General features: G+C 45.6%; 1 protein-coding gene across 2 annotated transcripts in view; it reads right to left on the bottom strand.

The window, feature by feature from the left end:
- MYO7A (myosin VIIA) overlaps nucleotides 1-20,314 on the bottom strand; it is a 65,339-nt gene extending 45,025 nt beyond the window's left edge. The window contains exons 1-13 of one of the 2 annotated variants that reach the window (XM_084279532.1): nucleotides 20,201-20,314; nucleotides 18,251-18,403; nucleotides 11,711-11,895; nucleotides 11,111-11,232; nucleotides 8,859-9,001; nucleotides 8,648-8,761; nucleotides 6,910-7,063; nucleotides 6,203-6,279; nucleotides 5,370-5,489; nucleotides 4,066-4,208; nucleotides 3,419-3,629; nucleotides 2,807-2,942; nucleotides 2,297-2,403 (exon numbers count right to left, since the gene is read on the bottom strand). In XM_084279532.1, the coding sequence (XP_084135658.1) occupies nucleotides 2,297-2,403; nucleotides 2,807-2,942; nucleotides 3,419-3,629; nucleotides 4,066-4,208; nucleotides 5,370-5,489; nucleotides 6,203-6,279; nucleotides 6,910-7,063; nucleotides 8,648-8,761; nucleotides 8,859-9,001; nucleotides 11,111-11,232; nucleotides 11,711-11,895; nucleotides 18,251-18,403; nucleotides 20,201-20,299 (1,764 nt within the window). In that variant the 5' untranslated portion in view covers nucleotides 20,300-20,314. The remainder of the gene's footprint in view (nucleotides 1-2,296; nucleotides 2,404-2,806; nucleotides 2,943-3,418; nucleotides 3,630-4,065; nucleotides 4,209-5,369; nucleotides 5,490-6,202; nucleotides 6,280-6,909; nucleotides 7,064-8,647; nucleotides 8,762-8,858; nucleotides 9,002-11,110; nucleotides 11,233-11,710; nucleotides 11,896-18,250; nucleotides 18,404-20,200) is intronic. The other variant, XM_084279533.1, reaches the window with a different exon arrangement.
- Between the last annotated feature and the right edge of the window lie 202 nt (nucleotides 20,315-20,516).

The following is a 20,516-nucleotide window of genomic DNA, read 5'->3' as shown; positions in this document are numbered from 1 at the left end:
CCTGAGTATCTCTGGAAGGTTTCTCCATGGGCTGTCTCACTGATGATCTGGGAAAGTGTGCACACTTCCAAGAAAAGGCTTTTTTTGCTGCATGCAGTCAATTCCCATGACCTATGCTCACTTCCTCCTTCTTTTTGGGAATGTGTTTAAGAAAGGGGCTGCAAAGATTGTTGAATTTTAGTGGAAAGCAATGGCAAAATCATTGCAGCTCCATCTTGGATCCTCTTTGTCTGAGCAGCTTTGTTTGGAAGGTGTTTAGGGGATTTGTGCTCTCTCAAATCACACCAACATTGTGTATGATTAAGGGACCTGGTACACTCAGATTACAAATCTTATTCATAAAAGAAATGCAGAGATCATTGAAGTATCAAAGCACAGGGACCACCACTCAGGACAGATTCCCAAGATATTTAATGGAACTATAAAATAAAAGGTTTATTTAAAAAACCACCCAGTGCTCTGATGCTTTGAAAGGTCTCAATTCTCAAGTCCTAGTGAATGCCCAGGTGAAAATCTTGTTTTTCCTGATATGTACTTCCAGCATCATTTAAGGATGCTTGATAAGTGTTCCCATGAAGAAGTCAGCACAACTCTTTAAACCTGAGAGCTCCCTCTCTTTGATTTACCAGAAATCATTTCCAAGGGGAACTGCAAAGCTTGCACTGAAAATCAAAAGTAGTGAGGAACAAGAAATGAAAGGCAAAACAAGTGGCAGCACTGATGCTAAGGGAGTTAGCATCTAGTTCAGCAGGAGTATCCACATCTGGGGGTAGCTCTGAATCCACTGGGAGTGTCATGCCAATTCGTGGCTTAATTGGGGCTGATAAATGTTACCTTGTTCTTAATGAAGTAAAAAAGATACTGATCATTCATTTCAGCAGGAGCAAAACTGAGTGGCTAAAGGTTAGGAAACAGGCTTGCAAAAGTGAGCGTAGCCTATTTAAATAATTTTCCTGGGAATTTAAACATTTCTTTCCCTTAGCAGGCAAAAAATTTAGCAGTTAAATCGGCTTGGCACTTCTGAAAGTTCCTAGATCCCTTGGACCATCAGTGGCATTGGCTTGCATTTGGAAACAGGACTACAACTTCATATCTCTTTGTAGACTTTTGTAGACTTCCAGGTTTGACAAGGCTGATATTTTAAAACTGTTTCTCCTTTAATTTTGGGAGCAGGGCTGCTGATGTCTTGGTAGGGAGATAGAGATGTTCAACTCACTCAAGAAAATATCATATATTTGTGTTATTAATGTTGAAATAGTCACTAATCTCAGCATTTAAGATGGTATCCCTCTGCTAAATGCTTACATGTAGCGGGAAGAGTTAAGGCTGAAATTGTGCCTTTCTCCAAAGCTTCAGAGCACATGGTCTTATCCCACACTGAGCATGGAGCAAGCACATGGCATTCTGGAGTGCTGGACTCTGGAAAGGGCAGGTATAAAGTTCAGCCTTTGTAACTGGTGTCTCCTGTCTAGGCTGTCATTAAAAGTAGAACACAACTGTTGGTTGGTCACAGAATCACAGAATAATAGGGGTTGGAAGGGACCTCCAGAGATCATCGGGTCCAACTCCCCTGCCAAAACAGGGTCACTAGGACAGGTCTCACAGGTAGACCTGTAGATCAGGTAGACCTGGTAGATCCAGACGGATCTGTAATATCTCCAGAGAAGGAGACTCCACAACCCCCTGGGCAGCCTGTCCCAGGGCTCCCTCACCTTCACTGTGAAAAAGTTCTTCCACATATTGGTGTGGAATTTCCTCTGTTCCAACTTGAGGCTATTGCCCCTTGTCCTGTCCCCACAGACCACTGAGAAGAGGCTGGCCATTTCCCTCTGTGTCCCACACTTGAGATATTTATAAACATTAATAAGATCCCCTCTTAACCTGCTGTGGTGCTTTATGGGCAGCCAGATTGTTCCTTTGCTCTGCTTTGATCTACAAGCATTTGGATCTTACATCTCATTCTATTATACACAGATCTGGACTACTCAACTGGAGGGGCTAGCTCTTCCTCTCTCTGATTTCTACAGTTAAAAACCTTATTGTTTCCACCCCCACACAATAAGGAGAGGAGCAATCACAGCACAAAACAGCATTTGATGAGCCTAATGCAGTGAACTAGGGGTGCGAGTGTGGACGTACCTGTGACACCGCATGAGTGCTTTCTGATATTTGGCTCACACTAACAGGTTTGAAACACCCCAAACAGCATTAGAGCAATATAATTATTTGCAAATCTTCTTCCCCTTCCAGGAACATCCGCCCCCCCTCAATGAATATCTTCTCTCGCCTGCATTACCATTGCCACGTCTGCTTGGAAGATTTGCTTGATGAATTTGTTTTTTGAGGAATGCACCAGCTGAATGATGTCTCCATGCAGCGTGTCCCTGTTTTTCTCCAGGAAACCTAGAGGAATAATACGACAACATATAGATAGATGACTCAGTGCAACAGGGCCAAGATGTCCATGCAAGCATCTTTTGGGTGGCTGGACTACTAGGTGTTCTTGGGGAGGTAATGGGTGTAATGGGCAGTCCGAGAAAGGGGGACCAAGAGAAGAAAGACAGAGGCACCTCTTGAGATTGGATCAAGGATGCAGATGGTGCAAAGCACTGCAATTCTGTTGTGGGCACACAAGAGTGAAAGAACACCACCACGAATAGCACTGAAGAGCCAAGTCATTGCAGCCAGAAAAGGAGTACACTGACACTACTTCAGGCTACCATCCTGCTCTGCTCCAATGCAGCAGCAGTTCGCCTTCCCCCAAGCAACTCCTCAGCCCTGCAATGCCCCAGGAGCTGCCCCATACCTTTTGTTTCGTAGTAAACAATTCCAGCAAAGTGGTTAATACCAAACTGGGTTTCATAGTTATTCTTCGGAGGAATATAATTGGTGTTAAGCTTGTGCTGGGAGTTCAGCTTGTGCAACATGGTGGCATCTGTACCCTGTGCACACAGAAAAAGATCCAATGTTTAACCCATTAATTATCTTAATGGGTTTGTCCCATTAAGATAATATTCCAATCAGTAGTGCATTTCTTTGTTGTCTCAGGTGACAATGTGTATTTATGTTGAGATGTGTTGGAAGGCACATCTCAAAATGTGAAAAAATAAAGAAATAGATGAAATATCACTGGTAAATTTTGCCTTATTCAAGATAATGATCAAGAGAAGTATATTTAATATTACTTTCTCTCGAGCTTTGTCAAAGGCTATTCTTGAGCCTCTTGCAGGTGTATTCTTCCACCAGAAATGGTAACTTGGAAGAAAATGTGACAGTGCAATAAAAGCTATGAATAAGGAATCAACTGGTGATTGCGTGTTTGAGGCTAATCAGCTCTCTCATAAGGTGCTAGCATGTGAAGTGCAAAGCAGGTAAAAACAGGAGAGTCACTGGCAGTAGGGCTGAGTCTAAAACACACCTTGGGGAACTTGCTCTCCTCGTCAATGAGGGAGATGATGTTCATGGGCTTGATGGCAATCATGTCCAAGGCATCCTGGTTATCTGTGAACTCAATGTGCTGCCAGTTGATGTTCTCCAGGTTGTACTCCTCCTGCTCTAGTTTGAAGACATGACGCACAAAGAACTGCTGCAGGTTCTCATTTGCAAAGTTAATGCAAAGCTGCTCAAAACTGTGGAGGGAAGATAAAGGAAAGGCCACTTTAGATCCACTGTGCTATCTTTCTCCATCTCTGCATGCTTGAAGCAATAGTCTAAGACCTCATAAACTACTCAGTAAGGTTGCTGCTGGCTGATAATTCCTTATTATTTTAGATAATCAGTTTTTCTCCCCAAAACCAATAATGTAGCCATTAGATGTGTGTAGCCTAAACCAGTCAGTTGGAGGTCACCTCCTATAGCTACTACATGGCAAATACTTGAACAACTAAAGGAAATATGTTGACTTCTGCAAGGTAAATGTGATTAGTTCTCATAATCTCTCATATTAAAAAGCCCCCACTTTGTCCAGTTCTTTTCATCTCAGGAGGGGTGAAAGGACAGCAAGACCTTGAGCTTTGGGTGGTGACGGGGGGTTAAAACCTGGTTCTCCTTTTGCAGGCTCCATACCTGTTCACAGTGAAGTTCTCAAAGCCAAAGATGTCAAGGAGGCCAATGGATCTCCTGACACTTTTGAGTTCCTGGGAAGGAGGTCTGTAAATTGCAGCATTGATCTTCTCCACAATCCACACGAAAAGCCGCCCATAAATTCCCTGCAACATCAAAAAGATGGAGCTCACTAAGACAGGTTAGGAATTCACCCAGCTAGTCTGCAGCACCACTTTAGATAGCACAGGCTCCCTAAAAAATGGCCAGGAACAATCTATCAGCACAGGCTCACAAATATTTGTACAAGACTCTTACCATTACACAGATCATAATGGACCTGAAAACCTAGATAAAAGTCAGCTGAAAGCAAATTCCCTAAATTTTGGCTCTATGGGCTTGGTCTAAACCTTTTCTTGGTTTCTAAACATCTCTCTCTACAGATCATAAGAGCCATGTTACACTGCTAGGCAGGCCAAAGACATCTCACCTGGACAAGATGTTAACTTAAATGTTGCAGCACTGGCTGAACTGATTTAATGAAGCACGTTCAGCTAATCCCAGAACTCCATGTTTTAGCATTATTAATTTATTTTGTATAAACTACAGCAGTACTACCAGGAGGGGAACCTGATTTAAAGGCCCTTCACCACCAGAGAAGACACTGTCTGGATTTTCAAACTAGTTAGGTATCAAACCAGCTAGCTTGATCTACCAGCTCCCCACAGATAGAGTGGGGGGTCCCAACTAATGCCATCAACATTTGCCTCACAACCTTACATGGGCCTGCAAATAGCACAGCAGTGGTGAATATCCACCCCATCTACCTTCATCACCCCAAAGCCTCAAGTGATATCAAGTCCTCTGATGGCAGCTGAACTGCTCAATCTCTATTCCTGTGACATCTGGCTTTATTTACTGCTGCAGACATGCCCAAATCCTGAAATTCAGGTGTGGGTGTTGCAGGTGTTAATAGAACTGCTCTGATTTATAGCAGCTGAGGATCTATCCCTGGGGCTCAAGCTGAAGTTTTCTTGAAGTTGAGGCGAAGTAATTTCAGAATGCTGGCTCCTTCCATTGGTCACCTTTGAGTATAGACAGTCACAAATCCAGTTAGCAAATCCCCTGAAGACCAGGCTATCTAGACTCCTTCTACCTCAACTCTTTGTGCATCCCAATAAGGACACAGTTTCAAGGATATCTGCCGATCTGAGCTCAGATGAGCACCAAGTGAGACACTTCTACTATGTAGTGGACATGATGGTCTCAAAAGTGGCAGATTTCTCCAGCTTATAAACAGGAGCAGAAGGGATTGTTATAAGACTTACCTTTACAAAAGCGTCCCTCACATCCAGCGCTTGTTCCATGCTGAGAGGGGTAGAAACAGTTTCACCCCTGGTGATTATAGTGCGGCTGGTGAGGCAGTTCATCACGTCCTGAGGGTCAACCTGGCAAAGATACCACCAAACACTGCTGCTGTCTCTATAACACAAGGTGTTCTTGTGATTTAGTGTGAAATGTTAATGAGGCGTGGGGAGAGAAGATGAAGAAAAACTTGTAGAAGTTGTATCCTACCAGTTTTGCCTCCCCTTGACCTGTTTTCATACTTCTGATATCAAGCCAAAGAAATATTCACCCTGTAAAGTCCACAAAAGCAGCCTGTAGACAGCTGTGGACCATCCTCTGGGACTAGAAGTGCCTATGGAGATGAGATGATCTCCCTGAAGGAGCCCTGTTACCTGCTAGGGAGGCCACTGAAGAACGCTCCAGCCACTGCATGGGTGGGTTAGGTGAGGGCCACCTCACCTCACTTCAGTACACACAGTATAAGGGGTGTATCTGTTTCAGGTACTGTAATGAACTCTCTTTACAACACTGAGGGAAACACCCTGTTTTAAGGGCTGAGCTATTTTGGGTGTCCTTTTTAGGATGACGTGCTGCCCATGTGTCTGTTTCCACTGGCATGAAGGGGAGTTCAGACACCCAGCTCAGATAGAGACATCCACCTTCAGGCTGCAGTGCAAGTATGGTGTACCCAGACCTCTCCCGCCTCCTAGAGCTGGAGGTTCAAGCATAGCCTGGCTCAGATGTAGCTTTGCCACAAAACTAGAAATACTGGAGCAGGTCAGAAAGAGGACAGCCACACTGGAGAGCCACCAACCTCCAGCAACGATGCCGCAGTGATTAGTGATGCCGACTGAACAACCTCACAGGCATCCAGGTTGTCATAGGTCCGAGCTGGGGGAAATAAGGCAGAGGGAACGTTGTCAGCAAGGGATGCAGCTCTGCAGAAGGTAGATGGGGTGAGGGGAAGAGGGGAAGGATCTTTCTCTATTGGATCCATGTGATGGAGAGGAAACATCTCGCCATCAAAAGGGAAAGAAAAGTTCATGTGGCCGCTGGAGTCCTGCTGCTGCCTGCAAAGGACCTGTACTCTGCTCTGCCAGCCACACTAAATGACTGATGGGGCAAATACGTTTCTAGCATCTAAGTGCTTTAGGCTTCTGGCAGAAGAGTGGTTTGGTACCTTTACAAAAGCATATACAACTACACAGGCATTTGTCAAATGCTCCATTAGTCTCTCCTTGAAAAAAAATGAGTCTATTGAGTGGCCTGTGGTCCTTTCCTACTTCCTTAAATTCAGGAAAGGCAGATGTCACTGGGCATGCCAGAGTCTGGCAGCCCTGCAGAGTGAGCAGGTCAGCTGAGTCCTCCTTTATTATCCTGACACACCACCATGAACACCTGAATCCCTGGCATGGCAACCATGGCAGGCGGCCCTCCATCCCTAGGCTTGCCTCCCTCCCACCATGCAGAATAAGGAGTAAAAGTGCACTGGACCACAGTCCCTGTATTTTGTCCTTCTACCTTCGTACTGCAGGTTCCCCATGTGCAGGATGGCAGCCAGCAGCTTGGAGATCTCCCAGTTCTCGGTGTCGGTGAACATAAGGACCTTCATTGCAGAGCGGATATTGGCGTACTCCTTGCTATCATCTCTGCCATCACAGGTTGTGCAGTTACCCTGGGGAGGCGAAGAGGTCGTACAGTACAAGGGGTAAAGCAGAGAGCGTCTGGCATGGACAGGTGTAACCCTAGGCTATCCAGGGCTCCCCCCTAAATCAGCAGCTGTTTTATTTAAGGGATGAATAAGCAAAAGATGGTGTTGAATCTGTGGGCCTGGCTCTGCACTTTGACGTGTTCTGTGAGTTGGTGCTCAGCCTTGTGGCCTGTCCTCAGCTCCCCTGCGTCTGGCTGCAATCAGCAGAGGAGAAAAAGGTCCCTGAGATACAGATATAGAGCAAGAAGGAAACATGACAGACCACCTTGCTGCTGCTGAGCCAGTTTTAATTACAGCTGCTTCTACCAGCTCCGGGAGTGGGGTTGGAGATTGTTGGCTCTGCCAGACATGTGGAGCAGAAACAGCTCAGCATCATATACTGCTGAGAACGTGCCATCCAGCCATGCACTCCTCCCTGTCCATCATGGCTGCAAGAGCATGGGGTCATATCTAATACTCTGCTTATTTCCAAACAAGTGGTCTGGGCACCAAATGCCAAAAAACCATCCAAGTGTGTGTCCTGCTCCACAGGAAGAGTGGAAATAACTTGTCTTATACACAGGAGTTAAGAGTTTGCGCTATGACTGCGAGGCTTGGAGTGGTAGGACAAAGAGGTCTCACAAACCCTGTTGCTAAGACTCATTGACCTTGACAAGATTGAGAGATGGACCTATGTGAACCTCATGAAGCCCAACAAGGCCAAGGGCAAGTCCTGCACATGAGCTGGGCCAGTCTCAAGCACAGCTACAGGATGGGTGGAGAATCGATTGAGAGCAGCCTTGAGGAGAAGGACTTGGGGTGTTGGTGGACAAGAAGCTCAACATGACCCAGCAATGTGCACTTGTAGCACAGAAAGCCAACCATGGGCTGCATTAAAATCATGACCAGCAGGTCGAGGGAGGGGATTTTGCCCCTCTGATCTGCTCTGGTGAGTCCTTTCCCTAGAGTACTGCGTCCAGCTCTGGGGTCCCCAAGACAAGAAGGACATGGAGCTGTTGGATAAGAGAAAGCCACAAAGATGATCCCAGCTCTGGAGATAAGCTGAAAAGATTTGGCTTGTTCAGCCTGGAGAAGACTCCAGGAGGACCTCAGGATAGTATTCCAGTCCCTCACTCCAGAAAAGCTGGAGAGGGGCTGGTGACAAGGGCAGGGAGAGACAGGGCAAGGGGAATGTCCTTCAGCTGAAGGAGGGGAGATTTAAATCAGGTATTAGGGAGAAATTCCTCAATGTGTAGGTGGTGAGGCCCTGGCACAGGGTGCCCAGAGAAGCTGGGGATGCCCCTGGATCCCTGGCAGGGTTCAAGGCCAGGTTGGATGGGGCTTTGGGCACCCTGGGCTGCTGGGGGGTGTCCCTGCACATGGTGTGGGTGGGAACTGGATGGGTTAGATGGGTTTAAATGTCCCTTCCAACCCAAACCAATCTGGGATTCTGTGATTGTGTAGCCAGCAAAACAACTCTGCAGGGAGAACACCTCTCATTTCCATCTCTCTTGCTAAGAAGCTTTCACCCCATCACCCCATCAAACCTCTGCTTTGCTGTGCTCTCACCATTGCAAGGTAGTTGTAATCTGTGGCTTTTCCAAGACCCAACTTCTTCTTCTGCTCCATTGTCATTCCTCTCAGCATGCAGTAAAACACATGGTAATTCCTCTCATCCTGGGCCTGCAGTAGAAGAACAAGTGTCTGCTCTGTGAGGAGAATGACACCTCAAAGGTTGACCAAGTGCCCACTCCTGCACCTTGCAGATATATTCCCTTACCTGCCTGCAGACCCGGGACTTCTCCAGGAGGTACTGCTCAATCTTCGCCCCCTCGATGGCTCCCCTTTTGTTGAAGTGGATGTCGATGTACTTCCCGAATCTGCTGGAGTTGTCATTACGGATGGTCTTTGCATTCCCAAAAGCTATGGGGAAGAATTGCAGTGGATTAGAGAGGACCTAATGCAGGGACAATCGTGGCTCTGGTCTCATGGGGGGAAAAAAATGATCAAAAGAGAATGGCTGAGAGGGTAAAATCATCCCTAAAGACTCAGTGACAGCCAGCGACAGGACAAGGGGCAGTGGCTGCAGCTGGAACAGAGGAAGTTCCATGGGAATATAAGAAGGAACATTTTCACTGTGAGGGTGACGGAGCCCCGGGACAGGCTGCCCAGAGAGTTTGTGGAGTCTTCCTCTCTGAAAACATCCAAACCCCACCTGGATGCATTCCTGTGTGATTTAGTCTAGGTGATCCTGCTCTGGCAGGGATGTTGGATTAGATGATCTTTCAAGGTCCCTTCCAACTCCTGACGTTCTCTGATTCTGTGATCCTGTAAATTGTTTCCTTTAAGTTTGGCTGGCTCAATTTCATGTCAGCATGGGGAAACAGGATATACCACAGATGACTGTCCTCAGAAATAAAGAGAGGAGAAAGCATGGGAACAGAATGACCTCATCCAGGAAGAAGGGCTTGGACAGCAGGATTTTGGCAGTAGCCGATGAAATACAAGAAGGTTGAGCAAGGCTGGCAGGAGGATGTTGCAGTGCGTGAGGTGATGCTGCAAGGGAAATGACAGAACTGTGGTGAGTGATTTGGTGGCTGAGAGGGAAAGGAAAGAACTCATCCTTTAGGGAGATACAGAGGGACCAAGTCAATTTTGTAGGGAAGCTTTGCTCTGCAAACAGACCATGCAGAGAAAGGTACGCATGTCTGTCCTCTGTGTGGGTGTGGGCCACTGGCACGAGCACCTTGGTCAGCATGCCCTTGCTCCAGGATTGCTGGCAGGTGATGAAGGTGCATTTGAGGTACAGTCTCTCTTCTCCTCAGTCCTATCAGTGATGATGTGCATGTTCAAAAACACCCTGTGTGCATGACATGCACGATGATGCTGTATGATGCCAGTGGTCAGGTAGCTGCTCAGTGCCCTTGTTGCATCTTCATGTCACAACAGAAGGAAGCTCCAGAGGAGCACGTGGAGAAGGAAAGCTGATCCAGAGACTTTCTTGTCTGCTCTGTTAAGGTTACTCATGGAAAGGTGTTAGGATATTCATATTTCCATTGATTCCTAGGGAGCAAAGCCCTACTCTCTCTAAGTAGCAGGAGAGGTAAAAATGTTATTCTTTAAGGAGAATGCTGTTTTTCTGCGTAAGTGTAACAGGTACATCTGGCATCACATTGGGCCGGAGAGTGAGATCACCTATTTAATTTACAGACATCCAATTAAAACAGTGGGGCTGATCACAGTAACATCTTGCCAATGAACTTATTAAGGCCATGAACCGATTCTTGTTATCTGCTTTTTTCTTGCCTTTCTTTCTTTCTCTGCATCCTGCTACCATTGACTGATCTTGGAAGGAAAAGGTGGGGTTTGCTATTATGCATCGCCAGCGCAAGGTGTTTAGTTTGTGAAGATCTGATCAAATTAATTTTGATGTTCTGCTGAACCAGCAAAGAATAGGGATGGGATTTTTTGCAGCTATGCTCAACTAAAACAGAAAATTAATTAGCTGAATGCAGGATATTGGTGTGCTGCATACAACTATAATTCCAGCACTGGAAGAGGTGGTGAGATTTTTTCAAAAGAGCTTTGTGTATTGGTGACCAGTGTTTTTTAAATCCCAGACTACACAGAGAATTAGGTGAAACCTGGGTTTATGCTGTGAAATTTCTTGGGGAGAAAAAGTACTGATTTAAGTGAAAAAAAACCCCACATTTTTCAATTTTAAGTAAATAAAACAATTGAAAATTTCGGGTCAGCTCAGATATGTTGCTTTCAACAGTAGTTGTCCAAAATTTGAGAGCCCAAATCAGAAAGCATTTGTCTTGGGAAATATAAATTCAGACAGAAAGAAACCAAATATGCTGTTAACTAATGTTTACCTCATTATTCTGATATTTAAAAAAAAAAAAAAAAGTCACTTTTGAAACTCAAAATACAACAGTGACTCACATTTGGCTGTATTTTGTGGTTCCTGAATCAGAATATATATTTTTTTTACCAGGAAAAAAGTGCCTCCATCATCTGAGGCCTCACCTTCTAAAATGGGATTTGCCTCCAGAACCTGCTGCTCAATCCAGGAGTGCTGACCACTGATGGCTGCCAGGAACTGCAGAATCAGTTTTGTGCTTTCTGTCTTCCCTGCTCCGGATTCACCGCTGTGAAGACAACAGGAATCAAGGTCAGTGAAAACCCTACTGCATCCCTGCCCATGTCCCTTTATCTCCAAAGGAACTGTTATCTCTGTGCCTCTTCTGTTAGCACAGGTAGAATGAGCCCACCAAGGAGAGGTTTTCTAACATCCCATGGACTGGTTTTAGGAGAAATGGTAGGACACAGTACTGGACAGCTTCCAGCCAAGATCCATATTTGCTTTATAGTCAATTTGGCTCGAGCTGTGGCTTGTGTTTGGGTCTCTCCAGCAAATATAAACATTCAATTAGCAGTAAGAAAGTCAGACAGTGCTTTTCCAGGTATAATCACCAGACCATGAGCCTATGGTCCAGGGACTAGCTGGTCCCATGGAGAGGTTTTAATCGTCATTCAAATTTCTGATTCTATTTTGATTACTTGTTCCTTATCAACCACCAGCATCCTTTTACAGGATATGGCCCATTTGGAAATTCACCAACCCACCTTATGATACAACACTGGTCCTTGTTGTTGCGCTGCATGTTGAAGTAGCAGTTGTCAGCAATTGCGAAGATGTGTGGTGGCATCTCACCAATCTTTTTGTTGGTGTACAGGCGTATCTGCTCAGGTGAGTAGATGGGCAGGAGCTGGTAGGGATTTACTGCCACCAGTATCGAACCAGTGTATGTCTAGAGGAGAAGCACATGAAGGTTTATGGGGAGAGTGGCTGAGAGGCTTTGGCAGCTTGGATGGAGTGTGGAGGCCAGAAAAATGAAGGCTTTTCAAAAGCTGGATGAAAGATGATGTTCAAGTCAAAGATGCTTGCAGGGTGGAGCCTGGAGCAAAACTGGAAGAAATGACCTGAACTACCTAAATCAGTTCATACTCAGCCCTGTTCACACACAACATGGATTCAAGCTTAATTAATATTTCAGATGTTCTTTGGTTAAGATTCAGAGTTTCAAGTTGAGCTCATATTTGCAAAAAACTTGCCAGAGCCAGCACATATCCATACATATTTATTGCATCGCAAAAAGATATGAGGAAGTCGTAATGAAAGGGGCCTGGAGACCATTGCCCTGTCTCAAAGCAGAACCAGCTGGATCCAAACTAGTCCTGACAGATGTCTGTCTCACCTGTTTTTACAAATCTAGAACAGAGCTGCTAAGCTTCCCCCTACAGTGCATTCTTCTCTACCATTTCTACCTAACCAAACCTCCCCAGGCTGCAATTTAAACCTTGTCCTGTGCCCATGGATATGGCTCACAAAGTCCTGACATGACCCTTCTCAGCTATTTCTGTGTTATTTTGGAAAATGACCTTTTTTTCCATCCCGTGCTCTCCGTGGCACTCCAATGAGCAAAGCTGTCCTGGGCCTTGGGCGAAAAACCCTTTATGGTGTCTTGCTCTTTAAGGAACTGTTTCTCTCAAGCTTCTCACCAATGGACTCAATGACCTTTGTCATCTTACTCATGTGCAGCTCTGTGGTGAGGAGGCTTAGCACAAGGTGAAGACAGGGAAGAAGCATCTTCTTCCCCTACTTTTGCTGTCTAAGTTACTGTCTAGAGCAAGTGAATACATGGGGCCCCATCTCAGGCTAACCAACAAGTATGACATGAAGGCTTTTACTCCATGAATTCAAAGGAGCCAAGTCTCCTTCTCTAGGTTGACTTTTGGAAAGTAAAGTTACAAGATTAATCTCGCCTCTTTCCTAGTGGGACCAACAGTGAAAGTGGCACCACTGCTGCATATACTCTTTTCAAAACTCCATGTAAAAATAATCTCTGTGGGTTTTTATCTGTATAGCCTAAAGCCAACAATAAGCCTTCAACATAAAGCAGTGACGCAGTACAGGTGAGGATGCTTGTGAACTGAGAATCATAGAATCATAGAATGGTCAGGGTTGGAAGGGACCACAAGGATCATAGAATTCCAACCCCGTGACACAGGCAGGCACACCAGCCTCCAGGCCTGGAGCTACACAAGGTTTTCCAGGGCCCCTGACCTGGTCTTGAACACCTTCAGGGATGAGGCATCCACCACCTCTCTGGGCAGCCCGGTCCAGTCCCTCACCCCTCTCTCTGTAAAGAACTTCCCCCTAATATCTCATCTAAACCTTCCTTCATTTAGTTTCAGTCCATTCCCCCTTGTCCTGCCAGTTTCTGCCCTTTGAAAAAGTTGATTCCCATCCTGCTTCTCTGCTTCCTTCAGGTACTGGAAGGCTATAGAATGAAAATCTCTTCATGCTCTGCTGGCTGTTCCTCTTTTTGTGCCTATTGAAAAATGTCTGATAAATAAAACAAGCCCAAGCTATTCCTCATTACTGAAGGCAGGACAGTAACTACCACTTCTGGGGAGAGGAGCGGAAAGGGAGATATGAGCTGTCAGCCCCAGGTCAAGTTTGTCCCATCAAGTCTAGTATTGTTCAACTGTTCTGTGGAGCGAGATGGCAATTTGCTTGCCACCATCTGTGCAACACTTCCTACCACCTCAGGCTTCCTGAGAGGCAGCCAGTAGGTGGCAATTTTGTCCTATCCTAGGGATGCTGAAAGCCCTGAGGGGCTCATCGCTTTCTAGCCTCGTGGCCAAAACCAGAGTAACTTTCTGTTCAGTCCCAGGTGAGGTTTGAATTTACAGTGGTAACCAAGAAGGGATATAATAGACTTCCCTGTAATAGGGAGTTGCATGCCAGTCAAGGGAAAAAAGCTCTTTAAGCTCAGGAACGAAGTTGTCACAAATCCAAAGAGTAGAAATTGGCTGTGAAGTCATGTAGCCTGGATGTTAGAAGAAGAAGGCATTGAAATAAGGGAGCAGAGAAGTCCCAGAGCAGCCTTCAACAGAGACAGAGCAGATATGCTTAGTGCTCACAAGAGTCAGCTTGATTCCTGAATGGGATTATGTCACCAAGAACCCCAATGAACCCTGTCTCTTTCCAGTTCTGAATGAGATGCTTGAAAGACTGTTTTCATAATTTCTTACCATGCTAATTTTAGCAACACATTAATTTTAGGACCACATTAATTTTAGGAACACTTCTAGTCTTTCTTGGGTCTCTTCTTCAAAAAAAAGACAGACTCTTCGTAGAGGCATCCGAAATCCCTGTGTTTCAGCCACACTGATCTGCCCTGCCCCAAATGCAGCCAGCGAGGCTTTTACAGGAGTTAACCATTAGTTGCAGGAGTGCTTTCTGGAAGCTCTCGCTGACCCTTCCCTTGTGATCCACAAAATACTTAGTAAGCATGAACTCTTGTACTATAGCTTGTTTTTGTCGGTCATTCCTAGTTGATGAATACTCACAATTTGCCCAGTTCTCACAACTGATGGGACTCAAAGCTTTGTCCACTTTGCTGACAAGGGGTCAAAGGGCACCTCCAAGGAAATATTATCTCTGTTTTCTATTGCTGCGTGAGGGAAAAGCCCTCCTGTCTAAGGAAAATAAAGCTTTACCAATAGGCAGGGGCTGTGCAGTAGCTGACCACAGGAACCACATCTCAGAGCAAATTCATTACTGCCTGCATGGCCTACATTTTAATTAGCTGCAAACAAATCCTTTCTGAGCCTGCTTCCCTTGCTACCCAGGACACCATGCTGATTTCATCTGGATTTTTAGTGGGTTAAAGCTCTACCAAACATCATTGCACTTTGTCAGCCCTTGGAGGGCAGTGGCAGGTATTGGCTTTGTCTCCAGATAAAGAGCTATAACCTGACTCATGAGTCCAAACTCTCTACCAGACACATTTGTTATTCGGCACAGTTTCTCTTAGTGCATGCAAGCCAAACCATGGGTAACAAGCTTTTCTTGAAGCTTTTCTCATTTTGCTACAGAAGCTTCTTTCCTTCAAGATGAGGTTACTCCTTAGGAGCACTTAGAGCTTTAAATGCATTCACAGGTTGTTGACTTTCCAGCTCTGGGCAGGTGTTACAGTTTCATTATGATGGTCAAGCTCTGTGGCAAAGGCGACGATGCTGTCAGTGCATTTGTGAAGCAGCAGCAATGGTGGTGCAACGGAAATGAGAAGCCACAATGATGAACAGAAGTAAGTGATCCGGTGGAAAGCATGACAGCGATTGCAAATGATAGCACCAAGAGTTATACTTACCCTCCCACCGCAGTTTGTCTTGTGAGTAAAATGTGAGGGAGGAGAAAAAGGAAAATTGTATTTTATTACAGCAGAATTACACCTTCCACGAAGGTAAGGAGATGAGGAAGCAAGAGGGACTGAAGTTTCATTGGAAAAGTCACCTGTTATTCAGGAGGCTCAGAAATCCTTTCAAGCAGTGAAGGAAAAGTCACACTGAGCTTCACCACCTTTAAAATAGTATATTCCAGAAAAGAACCCACCTTCCCTTCCCACATGGCATCCATACAGCACCTTGGCTTTACAAAACTGCCATCAATATTTACCATATTTGACAGAAATCTACTCCTAGTGATACCACCCTTAAGAGGTGAGATCTAAAGCTGGGTTCCTGAGCCTCCAAAAATACATGTGTAGTCAGGGATGGTTTACATGCTTCTCTATCAAGCTACACATTCTATGTCATTTGGAAAGTGTCATTCTAGTTTTGGCATTGCACCAACTGCTGTCTTGTGCCCAGGTACAAGTGGGCAGGTGCTCCAAAGCCATTAGTGGTTGTGGAACCATCAAGGTGCAGTAACCTCGAACCTCTGTGATGCAAATCTTTCTGTGGCTGTGGCCATCCCTTATGCAGGAGCTCTGTAAGGCACATTGCACTGTCAACATCATACCCCAAAAAAACTAGTAGAGAAACCACATGGTTGTTGAGTCACTTCAATGCAAATTGCCACCCACACTCACCTCCAGGTTAGCAGTTGCTCTTTACATTAGCTCTTATTAGGATGATGTTGCCAAACAACTCTCTGCCCAGTGCTCTTTTGTGTTTGTAATCTCCCTGGATGCCTGTGAATGTCTTGGTGAGGGAGCTCAGAGGCAGAACTTTACTGAAGGAGGTGGTTTTACTCAGAAACTATATGATATTGCACACATGAAATGTTATCTGAGGACCTCTGTTCACTCAGCACTAGCCTGGCAACCTAGGAACCCTGGACATCACTGAAAAAAATATCCAACTTGATCCCAGTTTTCTCAGAAAGCAAGAGAACGCTGCAGGATCCAATTGGTACCACTGCAGGGTGCCCGCAAACAGGAGAGAAAGGGGCAATGCTCAATGGATAAATGCACATTCCCTGAATGAGCCAATACCCTACAATTTCTTGACTATCTCTGCTTCTTGGGTGGCATTCAGGTTGGTTGAATTTAGCTATCTACATAAGTACCACTTTGAAGATGGACATTCTCTGAGCTGAAGGAGGTTAGACTGAGACCCTCAGCCTGAATTTTCCTTCCACCATAAGGTCTTCTGTGATACCCAAGCTCCAGACAGCTCTAAAGCAATAACCTCATCTGACAGACACCTATGTTTGCACAGTTGAAAGGCAGTCTTGGCTCTGTCAGCTCTATCAATATCTCTGGTGACTGCTCTGGGTGCACATTAAGACACCACCTCAAGAAGGAATTTGGCCTGCTAACTTTTGCTTTACCATTATAAATGGCTGTGGCTCCCTCAAAAGAGCTCCAGGGCGTAACTCAGCTAATTTAATAAATGAATAATTTCCTGGTCATGCCTTTTTTCCTAAACTGTCAATACAGGGGATGTGGGTATCATGTACAATAAATAAGGTGCTTTGGGGACTGATGAGTTTGGGGGTCTCTTTTCTCCTCCAAGCTTTGGGAAATTAGGAGTACCTTTTCATCAGCAATATACCATTCCTCTAGGTTTGAAATCCATCTCTGAAAGAAAAGATGGAATCTTCCAGAGTTGGGGGCAAGGGGCTGTCAACCATATGAACAGCCTATGTAATAGAGCGGTATATTTCCCATCACTGCCCAATTCTAATCCAAAACCATCCTTTGAAAAGTCTCTGGAAATGAAGCAGAACAAGCACACTTCACAGATAAAGTCTTGGATGTGGGCTGTTAGCTTATGCTGTCTGGGATTTCTTCTGGCCTGAAAATCTAGCAGTTCCTGGAACCTTTAAAAGTTAGATTCCCAGCTGGCTTTGAAAAGGCTTTCAAAACACAGCAGGCACTTACCAGAGTATCTGAAAACTGTAGGATCTGAGAGCAATATGAAATTTTCCATATTTGCATTGGCTGTTTGAGCACATTAGCTACTGGCAAACACACACACACACACACACACACACTCCCAATACTTCTGCACCAAGAATGTGCTGTGGACCATACAGCATGGAGCGCACTGATAAAACCATCGCAAAGACTCTTGTCTTGCTGGGGAGCTGACCTTTGTGGTGTCAGAAACTGCAGAAAAGAGATGCAGTTCTGGCTGGCTCCATGTAAACTCCTTGATTTCTGAATGTCTGGTTGGGTTTGCAAGACTGCACAAGATCCAGTGGGCATGACATGACTGAGCTGACCTAAGGAAGAACACTGTGGTCCCCAGAGATCAGCTGTCAGGATCCCGGGCAACCCAGAGGTAGCAAGTCATAACCACAGATGGGGAGATACTTTAGAGCTGTCTGGGAGTTGGTCACTTCATTGTATTCAGTTACTTCATGCACACATCTCCTCATCCTTCCTCCACTCCTTACACCTCCAGCAATCTTTGCCTTCACCCACTTGGGTTGAATGATTTAATGCTTCAGAAGGCAGAAGGACCACATCCAGCATGCAGTTGTCAAAGGTTTTGGCTTTAGGTTTACAACAGTTTGCACATGGTCTGGATTGAACTGATTATTGTGTGTGCAAAAAGTTAATGCATGTCCCCAAAACTTCTACAGTGAGGTGATAGGGGCTTTGCTTATTACCCAGCTCACGGGATCTTTCACTGGGGCATCCATAACCTCTAGCAATGCAGAAGGCCTCCACCACTTAGCTCCAGGTGAAAGTAGAAATCCAGATGCTCAGTTCAATCATGATTTCCCCCTTGTGGGTTCCCCAAAGCTAAGGAGAGCGGGAAACGCAGTGCAGACCAAGAGGTGGAGGTGGGGAGGACACTCACATAGATGAGGTGCTCCCGATAGCGGATCAGCAGGTTCCTGAGGATTCCTGCCTCGTTCAGGTCCCCCAGGCGAATCATGTCCTCCACTCCATGGATGGAGGTGGGATGCATGGGTTTGATGTGGCTGGCATTCTGCGGGGAAATCCAGTGCTCCTGGGGAAATAGCAAGGGCAGAGAAGGGTAAGTTAAATGAGATACCACTGGGATGAGTGACAGAAACAGCCCACCTCAGATGGAAGAACATACATGGTAGAGTATTAGCACACAGGCCACAGCTTCTATTCCTGGGGCATGGCAGTATCTAATTTGAAAGATTCATAACAAAAGGAAAACATCTTTTGATTTACTGGAGTAACAGGAGACACACAGGGCAGCGTGGATATCCAGTGCATCATACAGAGTTTTAAATGAACAGCAGGCTTCTTCTTCCCTTCACACAACTATATTTTTGCATCGCTGGCTAACTCTCTGACACAAAATACTGTTGACTCAGTATTTAGAGTGTTGTTTAGACCAAACCCTTCTAAAGAGCTTCAACAGTCAGTACAAATGGGATACAAGGACCTTGCTAAACCAAATCACTTTCTACCATCTTTAAAGGGAATCAGAGCATTTAAAATTATGTCAGTCTGGAAGAAAGAATAATAAAAAACAGAGAATCTCCTCAGATAACTCTCTGCTTCTGTTGTAGATGCTACTCTAAAACAGCCATCACTGCATAGAAGTAGAATCCCAGTCTGGTTTGGGTTGGAAAAGACCATCTAGTCCCAACCCCCTGCCATGGGCAGGAGCACCCTCCACTAGCCCAGGGTTCCCAAAGCCCCATCCAACCTGGCCTTGAACCCTGCCAGAGATCCAAGGGCAGCATCACCCTCCCTAATATCTAATTTAAATCTCCCCTCCTTCAGCTGAAGGCTATTTCCCCTTTCCCTATCCCTCCCTGTCCTTGTCAACAGTCCCTATTCATCTTTCCTGGAATGCCTTTAGGGACTGGAAGGGGTCCTGAGGTCTCCCCAGAACTTTCTCTTTTCCAGGCTGAACAACGCCAACTCTCTCAGACTGTCTCCATAGCAGAGGTGCTCCAGCCCTTGAATTATCTTCACATCCTCCTCTGGACCTGATCCAACAGGTCCACATCTTTGTCCTGAGGACCCCAGACCTGGAGCAGTACTGCAGGGAGAGGCCTCACTGGAGTGGAGGGGAGAATCCCCTCTCTTGACTTGCTGGTCACACTGCTGGGGATGCAGCCCAGGATACAGTAGGTTTTCTGGGCTGCAAGTGCATTACCAGGTAGAGTAGGGAAATTGAAGGAGAACCAGTGTTAGGACACATCCTGTATTGGTAGGAAGTCAGGAAGGACTGGATAATAGAAGATCAGAGGTAGAGGTAGGTTGTGGTGAGCTGGGGGTCAGCCTGTCTCGCAGGTAACCAGCAATAAGACAAGAGGGAATGGCTGCAAGTTGTGCCAGGGGAGGTTCAGTTTAGAAATGGGGAGAAATTTCTTCTCAGGAAGAGTGATTGGGCATTGGAATGAGCTGCCCAGAGAGATGGTGGAATAACCGTCCTCAGGATGTTCAAGGAAAGATTGGATGAGGAGCTAAGGGACATGGTTTTGTGAGTAATAGAGGTGGTAGGGGGATGGTTGAATTCGATGCTCCTGGCGGTCTTTTCCAAACTAATGATTATGTGATTCTGTTTGTTCAAACCACTATCTAAATGTACCTCAGAGGCTTTCATTATCATTGCACTCAAGAAGCTTCTCAAACTTTCATTCCCAGTACATCTACAAAAGTAGGGACATAATGTTATCTTGTCTCTACAAATAGAAAACCATGGAACAATTGATTCCCAGATGTGAGAAGCCTATGACAAAGTCATCATGACTCTATAATACCTGGCCTAACCAGGCCTTGGAGCTGAAGAAGGACTATCACAGTTCTTTGTACGTACATTGTCTTCATCATCCACAACCTGGATCTGTCCAGAGTCACACAGTTTAACCACCGCTCCAATGGGGACATCGAATTCCCGTCCAGTTTTGAGGTCCATCCACACATAATCCCCCTGGAACCAAAGAGAGGACAGTTACACTCAGGGCTGTAGAAGGTTCATCATCCCTAGGGACACAAGTTGCTGATGTTTTGGTTCCAAATCATTGGTACAAGTCAAATTATTTCCTTGTCAAGCCATGAACCCTCTTTTGTTCATAGATGCTCAGGAAACCCCCTTCAAGGTAACAGCAGCAAGGCATGCTCCACTCTGCACA

The sequence above is a fragment of the Gallinula chloropus genome, assembly GCF_964237585.1.
Source record: "Gallinula chloropus genome assembly, chromosome: 1".
Classification (NCBI taxonomy): Eukaryota; Metazoa; Chordata; class Aves; order Gruiformes; family Rallidae; genus Gallinula; species Gallinula chloropus.
This window is presented reverse-complemented; position numbering and strand designations above follow the sequence as displayed.